Source organism: Theropithecus gelada, chromosome 20, assembly GCF_003255815.1.
Source record: "Theropithecus gelada isolate Dixy chromosome 20, Tgel_1.0, whole genome shotgun sequence".
Classification (NCBI taxonomy): Eukaryota; Metazoa; Chordata; class Mammalia; order Primates; family Cercopithecidae; genus Theropithecus; species Theropithecus gelada.
In genome coordinates this window covers 51,779,148-51,791,807 of record NC_037688.1, presented here as the reverse complement: position 1 = coordinate 51,791,807, position 12,660 = coordinate 51,779,148, and the positions used below count along the sequence as shown (strand labels likewise).

Here is a 12,660-nt window from a genome sequence, read left to right as displayed (position 1 = left end):
GCTCCCTCATCCACCCCCAGTGGGTGCTGACCGCGGCACACTGCGTGGGACCGTGAGTCTCCCGGGGCCTGGTGGGGTGGGCGAGGGCCGGATGTGTGCCCTGGCTCCCGGGTGCTCCTGGAGGCTGCCCAGGGCCCTGAATGGGAGCCTCCGCTGGCCAGGGATGTCAAGGATCTGGCCGACCTCAGGGTGCAGCTGCGGGAGCAGCACCTCTACTACCAGGACCAGCTGCTGCCGGTCAGCAGGATCATCGTGCACCCGCAGTTCTACACTGTGCAGATCGGGGCGGACATCGCCCTGCTGGAGCTGGAGGAGCCCGTGAATGTCTCCAGCCACGTCCACACGGTCACCCTGCCCCCTGCCTCGGAGACCTTCCCCCCGGGGACGCCGTGCTGGGTCACCGGCTGGGGCGACGTGGACAATGATGGTGGGTCCGGGGACAGCGGGAGGCTGGGCCAGGTGGGCACCAGGTCACAGTCACGGGCCAGCCCCTGGGGTGATGGGGTCCCTCGGGGCGGCTCAGGGAGGGGATTCTGGAGGCCAGGATGAATGGAGGGGGCGGTGGCGAGAGGCAGCCGGTGCCCTGAGCAGAGACAGTGAGTCCAACAGGCCTGGGCGCCCCCCAACCGCAGGGCTTGGGCAAGTCCCTTGGCACCTCCGTGCCTCGGTTTCTCCTAGCCTGAAAGGGTGCACCGAAAGTTCGTACGTCGCGGACTTGCTATGTGGGGAGAGAAATCACAAGGGGGGTCTTGCTGGAAGGAGAGAGACGGGCGCTGGGATGAGACCCGCCTGCCCTCCCTCCCTGTGCCACGGTCAGCTCAGGGGCCTGGGACTTGAGGTGGTGGCAGGTGCTGTGGGGGGCGGGACGAAGCTCACTCTGACCCTCCATGAGGCACATTTTCACTTCTAGTAGGTCTTGTCCCCATTTTATCCACAATTCAGAGCAAAGCTTTGGGGCCTGAGCAGCGGCCCTGGGCTGTGACCTCGGGGTCACTCAGAGGGGGCCAGAGCCACAGTCCTGCTCTTCCACCCCACACAGAGGAGAAGCTGAGCCCAGGACCCTGTGTTCCCCTCCACTGTGGGTCTGACCGTGGACCGTGGGCCCAGCCCAGACCGAAGTCAGCTGAGCCCAGGGGGAGACAGGGGCCCAGGCCCTGCACTCCTTTGCCATGGAGCCCAGCCTGGCAACCTCCAGGGCCCTCCCCTCCCTTCCCCAGATGGGGCTTGAATGAGGCTGGGACCCAGGACCAGCCTCAGGGGAGGGGCCCGGCCCGCACTCGCCGGCCTTCCCAGAGGCCGCAGGCACAGAACGGTGCTAGCCACATGGCGCTGTCTCCTCGGCCCATGACTCGGCCGCCAAGTCTATGCCGCAGCAGCCATCCGGCCCCAGGCCCGGCTCCACCTGCCGCTCTGCCCACAGTGCGCCTGCCGCCGCCGTACCCGCTGAAGGAGGTGGAAGTCCCCATAGTGGAAAACCACCTTTGCGATGCGGAGTATCACACCGGCCTCCACACGGGGGACAGCTTTCGAATCGTCCGCAACGACATGCTGTGTGCGGGGAGCGAAAAGCACGACTCGTGCCAGGTGGGTCCTCGTGTCCCCCACCCCGATCGCCGGAGCCTGGCCAGCGAGCGCTGAGCCGTGACCTTCGCAGGGCGACTCCGGAGGGCCCCTGGTCTGCAAGGTGAATGGCACCTGGCTGCAGGCGGGCGTGGTCAGCTGGGGTGAGGGCTGTGCCCTGCCCAACCGGCCCGGCATCTACACCCGCGTCACCTACTACTTGGATTGGATCCACCGCTACGTCCCCGAGAAGCCCTGAGCCAGGCCTGTGTCACCCAGGTCAGCAGAGGGCCAGCCCCTCCTGTGCAAACCACCACTGCTTCCGACCCAGGTGGCGACTGCCCCCCACACCTTCCCCCATCCTGAGCCCCCTCACCCACCCTGAGCCCCCTCCCCTACCCTGAGCCCCTCCTCCATCCTGAGCCCCCTCCCCTACCCTGAGCCTCTCCTCCATCCTGAGCCCCCTCCCCTACCCTGAGCCCCTCCCCCATCCTGAGCCCCCTCCCCTATCCTATGCCCCCTCCCCCATCCTGAGCCCCTCCCCCATCCTAAGCCCCCTCCCCCATCCTATGCCCCCTCCCCCATCCTGAGCCCCCTACCCAACCCTGAGCCCACCCCCAGGCCCCCCTGCCCTTCCAGCCCTCCCCCGCCCAGATAGCAGGTGGTGAACGCCAATCCTCCCAAGTGCTGACTCTCATTAAAGTGCATGATGAAAAGCAGGTGTGGCCATCACTGTGTTTCTGGTCGTGGGTGTCACGTGGGAGGAAGGGTCCAGGCATGGCCTGAGGCAGCTGCGGGAGCTGCACGGTCCTGGTCCCCAAGGCACTGTGGAGCGGGGCCTCCTCAGCAGCCCTGGTTGGCGAGTCGGGGCGCTGGTGGCTCCCAGTTTGGAGGAGGAGCAATTAATTTCGGTCTCCTCGCGGCAGAGGTAGGCGATTTCTCCCTCAAACACGGAAGCCTGCTGCGGCCGCACTGAGGGTGTAAGTCCTCGGCTTCCCGTCTGGGTCTTGGTGTCCTGTGAGTCGCACAGATCAGGGGCTGCAAGGGAGGGACTCTGAATGCTTCGAGGGCAAAGCAGGGTCCAGCGGGGTCCGGCTGGGAAGGGACATGGCTCGGAGGACTTGGGAATGGCACTGATCACTGCCCCCCGCCTGTCTTAGAAAGCCCAGGGAGCGGGGCTGGGCGCGGTGGCTCAAGCCTGTAATCCCAGCACTTTGGGAGGCCAAGACGGACGGATCACGAGGTCAGGAGATCGAGACCATCCTGGCTAACACGGTGAAATCCCATCTCTACTAAAAATAAAAATACAAAAAACTAGCCGGGCGAGGTGGCGGGCGCCTGTAGTCCCAGCTACTCGGGAGGCTGAGGCAGGAGAATGGCGCGAACCCGGGAGGTGGAGCTTGCAGTGAGCTGAGATCCGGCCACTGCACTCCAGCCTGCGCAACAGAGCGAGACTCCGTCTCCAAAAAAAAAAAAAAAGAAAGCCCAGGGAGCCAGGGCAGTGTGGTGGGAGGCCCAGGAGCCCCCTGGGAATTGGCGGGTACAGCTGGACCCTGGACCCCGGACCCCATCTGAGAGTGCCCTGGGACGCAGGCAGTGGCCACGTCCCCTGAGGCCCTGGGCTGTGTCCGGCAGGTCTCACCCTGGGTTTAGAGCAACCACAACCTGGCCTGGGGCTCCCCGCTTTCTCCCAGGAAGGGAAATGTGAGGAGCGTAGGAGGCAGCCACATTCCTGGGAAAGAAAGGGCAGTGCCCTACCCGTTCACACCCCGGAGCCTTTCCCCACTGCCTTGGAGCGCGGTGACTCCCCCGGCCGGGGTGCCCCTACCTGCTCTGCTCTGTCCCACTCCGGAAAGACCAGGGACGTGGGAGAAAGTGTAAACCCGGATGTGGTTTCTGCACGGAGGCTCAGAGCCTGGGTTTGCCCTGAAGCCCTTGCCCTGTGGGGATCCACCCCACCCTCACCCCCGGGAGTGACAGGCAGGGCAGGCGACGGCAGGTGGGAGGGTGAAGGCCGGTCCCCCAGCCACTCACCTGCAGAAACTTCTGTGGAGGAGCTGGGGGCCCCCCACCCACTAGACCCTCCCTTTTGGCCTTCCACCTCTTCTCTGCCCTGCAGAGGTCCTGGAAACACAGGGGCAGAGCAGGAAGCCCCAGGTTTGGGGGACCCGGGGGAGCTGATGCCGGAACCACACATTGACCTGCAGCCTGGGGTCTGGGCGCTGAGTCTGCCCGGTCCAGGTGCAGAATGAACAGGGCGGGAGGAGGGACAGGGCCGCTCTGGGCATCACCTGCCCCTCAGAGCACTGCTCTCCCTGCCCACACTGGTGTGGCCCTTAGGAAGCGGCCCAGGAAGCCACACCATGTGGAGGCTTGGCCTCTTGCTGCCGTCCACTCCCGTCTTGCCCTGCATGGCAGTGTCTGAGCTCTGGGACCCGACGCCTGGTACAGGAGGGAGTCGGGGCAGGACCCTAAACCTAACCACTGCCCTGGGAGGCCAGGGCCCAGGGACACGGAGGCCCCGGCACAGGAGGGGCGTGCAGTGTGCGGGCCTGGGTCCCCCAAGCCCCCACCCACCGCGCCTCCATCTCCGGTGAGTTTCTTGCCTCGGTTTCCTCATCTGGAAGCTGGCATTGAAGCGGCACCCATGAGTATCTCCCCCAGAGGACGGGAGACGCACGTCCACGCAGAGCCCGGACCATGAATGTTCTCAGCATCTCTACTACCATAGCCGAAATGTGGAGGCCTCCAACAGGAGGTGGCTGAGCAAACCGTGCCTGCTGCAGCTCGGAACGCAAATCCACCCCACAGAGACGCCGCACACTCTGCCCTTTCTCAGCTCTTTAATCAGACAGAGACGCAGTGAGGCCCTGCCCTCCCTTCCCCGGCAGCTTCCCCACCCCAGCATCAGGGAGGTCCTGCGTGCTGAGGAGCCAGAGAAGTTGGGCTCAAGCTGGTGGCCTGTAGCAGAGGCCGAAGCGGAGATCGCTGGGAGAAGGAAGGTCCTGGTCCCTCCTCAGCTGACCCAGATGGGAGCCCAGCCCGGCCTGCTCAGGGCAATTCCTCGACTTGCTTCAGGATCCAGGGCACGTAGGTCTGGACGCGGGCGTAGACGCCGGGAAAGTCCCGCAGGGCGCAGCCGTAGCCCCAGCTGACCACCCCCACCAGGCGCCAGGACCTTCGCACCCTGCAGACCAGAGGGCCGCCAGAGTCGCCCTGAGGAAGGGAAGGAAAGGGGTCACCGCTGAGCTCTGTGGTGGGAGCAGGGCGGGTAGGCAGGGCGGGCCCGGGGTACTCACGTAGCAGGAGTCACGGCCCTCGCTGCCGGCACACAGCATGTCATCCAGGATGAGCTGCCGGTCACCAGTGTGCCCGGAGGCATTGCGGTACTGCTGGTCACAGATGGCGTTCTCCAGCACCTGCACGCTCACCTGCTGCAGGCGGTAGGGCGGCGGCAGCGACTCTAGGCGGAGAGGTGACCCGGGCTGGCACAGCGGAGACGCCCCTGCCATCCACCCAGCAGCCCCAGTGCCTCCCCTGGGTGGGAGGGAAAGTGGCTCCCCTGCTGTGAAAGGCCCCTTGTCCCTGGGTCTCAGGCTCCCGGCCTGAGCATGGTGTGTGGGACCCCAGGAGGTGTGAGGGCTCGTGTCTCCCTCCAAACTCCCAGGGCTCACAGTTGGACGGACCAGAGAAAAGCGGAGGGATGAGATTTTCTGGGTTTTTTTTCCCCCTCCAAAAAATGCCTTTTGATTTTGAGGTGTTTTCATTTGTGATGGGTTTCTTCTTTTTTTTTTTTTTTTCCTTTTTAGAGATGGGGTCTTGCTATGTTGGCCAGGCTGGCCTCAAACTCCTGGGCTCAAGCAATCCCCTTGCCTCTGCCTCCCAAAGTGCTGGGATTACAGGCATGAGCCACCAAGCCCCCCCCACCCCCCCAAAAAAAAGAGTAAAAACCTTTCTTAAGTAGAAAAAAATGGGAAGAATTTTCCCCTCCGAATATTGAGTCTGGGGCTTGGTCTGGCCATCGGCAGTCACGGGACCCCCGAGTCTCCGGGCCCGGGCAGCACAGAGCTGTAGGTAAAGCAGCCGGAGGTGCCAGCCCAGCCGTGAGCAGCTCCGTCTCTCCCCTTTCTGGAACTCACCCCCCCGCCCCCACCCCCCCCGGAGCCGTGGAATGAGGCGTTTTGGGCCCACAGCCTGAGTCCTTCCCCAGCCACCACACAACACGCACCGAACATCTTGATCGCGCCCCAGCCGGTCACCCAGCACTTGTCCCTCGGGGTGAGCTCCAGCGAGACCGGGGAGAGCTTGACCGTCCTGACGTCAGCGGCACAGATTACGGGGTTCGCCAGCTGAAGCAGGGCCACGTCCGCACCCAGCCCCGCGGTGACGTAGTTGGGGTGGACGATGATCCGGCTGACGTTCAGCAGACCCCGGCCCCCGTACAGATACACGTCCCCGGCGTGGATCCGGTAGGTGGACGGGTCGGTGTCCTTCCTGGGGGAGGACGGACCCGGGCTGCTCAGGGGGCCTGGACTGCGGCGGCCCCACTCCCACCTCCCCTCGCTGGGGTCCCCGGCCCGGGACTCACTGGAAAATGCAGTGGGCGGCGGTCAGCACCCACTGGGGGTGGATGAGGGAGCCCCCGCAGATGTGCACCCAGGAGGCCCAGTGGTAGCTGTAGATCCTCAGGCTGACCTGCCACGGCCACTTCCCCTGGGGGGCGTTGTGGCCCCCCACGATGCCCACCAGGTCATTCTCGGGAACGGGCACTGGGAGCACCGGGAGGAGGTCAGGGAGCCCGGCCTCTGCCACCCAAGCCTCACCCCACACCTGCCCTCGGGCAGAAGCTGGTCTGTGCACGTGTGCCCTGGATCCTGGGGTCAGGGGTGGCAGAGCCCCTGGGAAGGGAGGGCTGTGTGGGGTCGGGACTCACCTGGGCTCCCTGCGCTGCAGCTCCCCAGGGAGGAGACGGCCAGGAACAGCAGCAGCAGCATCTGTGGGGAGAGGGCGTGGGGTGCGGGCTGGGGGCTCAGACCCGGGGTCGGGGGAGAGGGTGTGGGGTGTGGGCTGGGGGCTCAGACCTGGGGTCAGGGGTGGAGGGCATGGGGTGCGGGCTGGGGACTCAGACCCGGGGTCAGGGGTGGAGGGTGTGGGGTACGCGCTGGGGGCTCAGACCCGGGGTCAGGGGTGGAGGGTGTGGGGTGCAGGCTGGGGGCTCAGACTCGGGGTCAGGGGTGGAGGGTGTGGGGTGCGGGCTGGGGGTTCAGATCCGGGGTCACGGGAGAGGGTGTGGAGTACGGGCTGGGGGCTCAGACCTGGGATCAGGGGTGGAGGGTGGAGGGTGTGGGGTGTGGGCTGGGGACTCAGACCTGGNCGGGGTCAGAGGTGGAGGGTGGAGGGTGTGGGGTGTGGGCTGGGGACTCAGACCTGGGGTCAGGGGAGAGGGTGTGGGGTGTGGGTTGGGGGCCGGGAACCGCCTGCAGGCATCGGGGAGGGGACGGCGCCCTTACCATGCCGGGACTCAGCAGCTCTCTTACCCGGCCCCTGGGAGCCTCTTTATCCTCAGCCACAGGAGGAGGGCAGCAGGAGGGTGGGGCCCTGTGGTGGCCTCAGGTCCAGGAGGTGTCTCTTCACCCCCTCCTCCTCTCTGTGTTTCACCCACACCCCAAGTCTCCACCCATCCCGCAGCCCGGGCTGGCAGGACAGGGGTAAGAGGAGAGGGTGAGGGCAGAGTGCGGCTGGGGCGGTGCTGGGGCCCTCTGGTCTGCCTGTTCCTCCAGGAGGACGCCACAGCATCACGGGGCTGGTTCGGAGGGCCAGGCCCTTGGAAAAAAACTCAGGTCTGGAGCTCAGGAAGGAGCCCGAGGCAGCGGCAAGGCTCTGCCTCCCACCATGGGGTCCCCAGGACAGTTGCCAGCAGTTCATGTGCTGCAGCACCCCGTGAAGGCGAGAGGTGGCCCCGAGTGGAGGTGCGGCTCGCTCCCAGGACAGGGGCCACAGGCCCAGCAGACTGTCCAAGGAAGGTGCCCACTGTGACGGTGCCCACCGCAACTGGCCAAGCCCACTCTGGCCAGATGTCCTCCAGCCGACTCACCCTGGGGTCTGCATGTGGAGACACCTGCATGGTGGGTGTGGTTGGGGAGAGGCCTTCGGGACACAATTGAGTCAGGGTCTGGCTCTGTCGCCCAGGCTGGAGTGTAGTGGCGTGAACACAGCCCACTGCAGCCTCCACTTCCTGGGCTCAAGCAATCCTCCCACTCAGCTCTCCCAAGGCGCTGGGACCAGCGGAGCACTATGCCCCAGAGACAGGAGAGAGACCCATGCAGTGCTGACCGGAGGGGCCCAGGGGCAGAAATGCTGCCCTGGACGTGCTGCGGCTGTACCCTGGGTCTTGGGCAAGAGCTTCGGAGGTGTGGCGGCGCCAGAGCCGTGGTTCTCCCAGGGAACACGGGAATTCAAGGACAGAGCCAGGAATGGCAACCACAGAGGCTGCCGGAAAGGCAGGGAAGGAAGGGATAGAGAGGAGAGAGATAGGCAAGAGGGAGGGAGGACCCGGGAGGAGAGTGGGACTCGGCTGTCCAGTGTTGCAGAACTCGGGGTGCCCCACATCCTGCAGCCCGGGCCATCTGTTCCCAGCCTCGGTGAAAGCTGGTCCTCCTCTGGGAACCCCCACCAACAGGTCACAGGCACTGTGAGGAAGGCCTGGCAGCTCCAGGCCCCTCCCTCCTCCAGCGGGTGCTGGGACCCCAGTCAGAGCTAATGAAGGGGCCTCGGGAGATCACATCCTGCCCAGAGTGTAAGGAGCCTGACCCCCATGCTCCTTGAGGCCCCACAGTCCCTAGTCCTCCCTCACTCCCTCTCTGGCCTGGGCCCCCACCTGTTCCCCAACTTCTTCCTAAATCCCTTTCTCCAGTCTTAATCCTTAAGCCCCTCCCCAATCTCTGTGTGCCCCCCACCCCTGCAGCACACCTCGGGCTTCCCACGTTGGAGGTGCGTGTAGTTGGGGTGGGCAGTTGGCACTAAAAGCCAGAAGTTCCTCGGCCAGAGGTGAGGAGGTCAGAGGTCCCCCGGCCCCTTGCCTGTCAGGCGGATGGACAGACGATCCCATCTGATGGTCACAGCCACGGCAGGGTGGCGAGCCTGAGAGCATCAGGCACCCAGGGAGACCCTCCTGCTGAGGCCCGGGGGCGGAGGCAGCCACTCTCGGCACCCCCTGCCCCATCCATCTCAGGGCGAGGCTGTCCTGCCCCAGCCTGGGGGCCGGCGGGGGAGCTGACGAGGCAGCCAAAGCCCCAGAGCTGGAGAGAAGGCGCCGCGGTGTTTTCCCCGGCGTTTCTTCACTGAACTTTCTCAGCCGTTTCCCCACAGACCCCGGATAACAGAAACCCGATCTGATACCCAGTGTGGGGACGTTCAGGTCCACCCAGGGTCGAGGGCCCTGTGGCCCATGCAGGCCCCCCGGGGTCCCAGGAAGCCTGGGCTCTGGGAAGAATCCGAAATCCTGGTGGGGCCAGGAGGGGGTGCAGAGAGACCCCCAAGGAAGCTGTCTGTCTTCAGGCCCCTATCATGGAGGAGATCCTCGGAGGGGACTGGATCCCCTGCTTCGGAGGGGTCCGGGGAGCAGGAGGGGCTCAGCAGGGCGGAGGCAGGGCCTCCCTATGGCTCCAGGAAGCCCACGCGGTGGGGTGCTCCCGTCTCCCCCAGAGTTGGGGATGGACAGTGTTGGTCCCAGATAAGTGGGAGTGGCCACAGCTCCCCAGCAGGGGCTCTGGGACCACATGGCCTCGTGGTGCCCAGGCTGTGGCTGTGGCTGTGGCTGTGGCTGTGGCTGTGGCTGTGGCTGTGACGGGGCCACTGTGTCCTGTTCGGGGTCTTAAGGGCAACCATGGGGACCCACACCCACAGCGGCTCCTCTGCCTGGAGAGGAGGGATGAGGGAGCAGCTGCTCAGGGGTAGAGCTGGGGTCCCCCAAATTCCAGGGCAGCCAGCTCCGCAGAGACCCCACAGATCAGGGAGGCTGTGTCCTCAGCTGACCCTGAGACTCTGGGAGGTCCAAGAAGGAGACCCGGCCGAGGTAGCAGGCTCAGGCTGCTGGCCCCGCAGTGCGGCTCCGTGTCGGAACTGGGGTGCAGTGAGGCTGGGTTTGACGTCACAGATTGGGGGAATGAGGGGAAGGAGCAAACAGCTGTCCCAGCCAGGGGTGGGTGTTGGGAAGAGAACAGGTAGCTCATCCCTGGGTTGTGGGAACCTGCAGGGAAGGCTGAGCCGCTCATGGAGCTCAGGCACCGCCTCTGGGAAGCACAGCCCTCCCGGAATGGGCAGGAACCACACACCCTCTCCGTGGGCCCCCAGCCTGGCCTGAAGGTGCGGTCACTCCAGGCTGGCCACGAGCCCTCCAGAACCTTGGGATGTGTACCAGGAAGTCCCACCACGGCCCAGGACGCATCAGAGAATCGGAGACTCGGAGGCTGCTGTTCACACAGTTTAATAGCATGGCAGACCCAGGCGGGAGGCAAGGTCCCTGGGTGCGTCTTCCCCTCCCCCACATCCACAGGACACCAGCTTCTGAGCTTCTCCTGCCGCTGTGTCCTCACCCCCAGGTCAGGGAAGGACGGGGTATTTCGGGGGCCAGGCGGGGTGGACAGGAACAGGGCCTGGAGGCGGGAAGGGGAGCTGAGGGGAGGCCCGGCGGGGATGGCAGGGGGACAGGTGGGCTCCCCAGCTCTCAAAGCCTCCTCAACGCTCTGGCGGGACGTGCTGGCGGACCCAGGAGGAATAGGTCATCACCCGGGTGTAGACACCAGGGTAGTCCCCGTGCCTGGAGGCCACGTCCCAGCTCAGCACGCCAACCTGGAGCCAGGTGTCCAGCCAGTAACAGACCAGTGGGGCCCCAGCGTCGCCCTGTATGGAGAGGACACAGTCAGGGGACGGCCCCACGGCAAGGCAGGTCCCACGGCTGACACCGAGGGCAGAGGGTGGGGCCGGGGTCTCACCTGGCAGGAGCCCTGCCCCTTCCTCCCTGCGCACAGCATGTCAGCCTTGATGACGGTGCCCTGGCCGTGGGCAACGGAGCTTTTGTGATACATCCTCTCGCAAGCTCGGGTCCTCACGATGGGGACCTCGGCCTCCTGCAGGTGGGGGGCTGGGGGCCGCGGTGCTGTGGGGAGGGACTGGGTGAGCATGGCTGGTCCTGGGGGGCTCGGGCCCTCTATCCATGTGCCAGGGAGCCTGGGCCTGGCAGCCCCTTTTGGGCTCATGTTCCCGCTCAGCAGAAACAACACAGTGAAGCTCCAACAGAAGCTGGGAGGGAAGCGCAGGGCTTCGGTGCTATAGAACATGACTTTCCCAAAATTAAAGACCAGAGCGCCAACAAATAAGAGAAAAAGCCATCTAGAAAATAAGCAACAGCCACACTGAAGCCGTGGGTCACCCTGAGAGCTGCGCCTTCTGGGTTTTGGAAGATCTCGCTACTTTATTAGCAGTCAAGAAGAAACGTTGCAACATTCTGGACCAGGAGACAGCCAGCGAGGCGCCTGCAGCCCGAAAGGCCTCCTGGAGGGGAGCCTCAAACCCAGACCTTTTTTTTTTTTTTTTTTTTTTTTTTTTTTGAGGCGGGGTCTTGCTCTTGCCCAGGCTGGAGTGGAGTGGCGTGATCACAGCTCTCTGCAGCCTTGACCACCTGGGCTCAAGCGATCCTCCCACCTCAACCTCCCCAGTCACTAGGAATACAGGCGCTCCCACCACGCCCTGCTAATTTTTTTTTTTCTTAGAGACGGGGTCTTGCTATGTTGCTCAGGCTGGTCTGGAACTCCTGAGCTCAAGTCATCCTCCTGTCGGGACCTCCCAAAGCGCTGGGATTGTGAGTGTGAACCAGTGCACCTGGCTGCCAGATGGCTTTGAGAGAATAAGCCGGAATTGGCTGTGGCGGGGTCTTGTGATTCTGGGGAGCAGCGAGGTGCAGTGGCCTTTGACAACCGCCATAAAGAGGGTTTTGGGGAAGAGAAACCACATCGTGAAGTTGTCATCAGTAAGTCCCAGAGGAAAACGCTCAGAACGCCGGCTCTTCAGGGAGGACTGAGGGGCCGAGTCCAGCACACGATTCCCCTGCAGTTACTAGGGTCGGAACCATGAGCAGCCAGTGACACAGGCCAGGTCGGCAACAGCAGGCCCGGGAGCCAAGGCTGAGGGGAGCCTCTCTGAGAAGGACAGCGTGGCTCTGTGACCCTGGGCACCCTCTTCCCCCTCCCCAGCCTGTTTCCCCACCTCAACGCCGGGCGTGTGGACAAAGGGAGTTCTCAGAATAAGCACGGAATCTAGAGATGAACAGCCTGAGAGCACAGGGCCAGGAAGTGAAACAGGAGCCCACTGTCCCCCTAGGATCTTCCATCGGAAATGTACAGACACAGACCATGCCTGGGCAGCGAGGCCAGAGAGCTATGGGCTGAAGGCCACGGCTCTGGGTACAAATCCTTGGCCAGCCCCTGGGAGTCCTGCCATCCAGATGCATCACTCGCTTTGACAACTGCAAACCGAGGCCAGGCACAGTGGCTCATGTCTATCATCCCAGCAGTTTGGGAGGCTGAGGCAGGTGGATTACCTGAGGTCAGGAGTTCGAGACCAGCCTGACCAACATGGCAAAATCCCGTCTCTACTAAAAATACAAAAAAGCCGGGCGTGGTGGTGCACACCTGTGATCCCAGCTACTTGGGAGGCTGAGGCAGGAGAATCACTTGAACCCAGGAGGCAGAGGTTACAGTGAGCCAAGATTGTGCTACTGCACTCCAGCCTTGGGGACAGACCAAGACTCCGTCTCAAAAAAAAAAAAAAAAAGACAATTGCAAACCGAGAAATGGGGTCCAACTCCTGCAGCTGTCTGTCTCCAAGGTTTTTTTTTTTTTTTTTTGAGACGGAGTCTCGCTCTGTCGCCCAGGCTGGAGTGCAGTGGCGCGATCTCGGCTCACTGCAAGCTCCACCTACCGGGTTCACGCCATTCTCCCGCCTCAGCCTCCGAGTAGCTGGGACTACAGGCGCCCGCCATCACGCCCGGCTAGTTTTTTTGTATTTTTAGTAGAGACGGGGTTTCACCATGTTAGCCAGGAT

General features: G+C 63.9%; 2 protein-coding genes across 2 annotated transcripts in view; one reads left to right on the top strand and one right to left on the bottom strand.

Moving 5' to 3' along the window:
- Positions 1–1,819, top strand: part of LOC112613876 (tryptase alpha/beta-1-like) — a 5,826-nt gene extending 4,007 nt beyond the window's left edge. The window contains exons 2-5 of the mRNA XM_025369751.1: positions 6–52; positions 162–427; positions 1,421–1,584; positions 1,655–1,819. Coding sequence (XP_025225536.1) covers positions 6–52; positions 162–427; positions 1,421–1,584; positions 1,655–1,819 — 642 coding nt within the window. The remainder of the gene's footprint in view (positions 1–5; positions 53–161; positions 428–1,420; positions 1,585–1,654) is intronic.
- Positions 1,820–4,262: 2,443 nt separating this feature from the next.
- Positions 4,263–7,668, bottom strand: LOC112613875 (putative serine protease 29). The gene is made up of 7 exons (XM_025369750.1): positions 7,655–7,668; positions 6,672–6,768; positions 6,494–6,581; positions 6,149–6,329; positions 5,789–6,054; positions 4,860–5,023; positions 4,263–4,776 (listed from the first exon to the last, which is right to left on the bottom strand). Exons 1-7 carry the CDS (start codon positions 7,666–7,668, stop codon positions 4,612–4,614), a joined length of 975 nt encoding a protein of 324 aa, XP_025225535.1. The 3' UTR covers positions 4,263–4,611.
- Between the last annotated feature and the right edge of the window lie 4,992 nt (positions 7,669–12,660).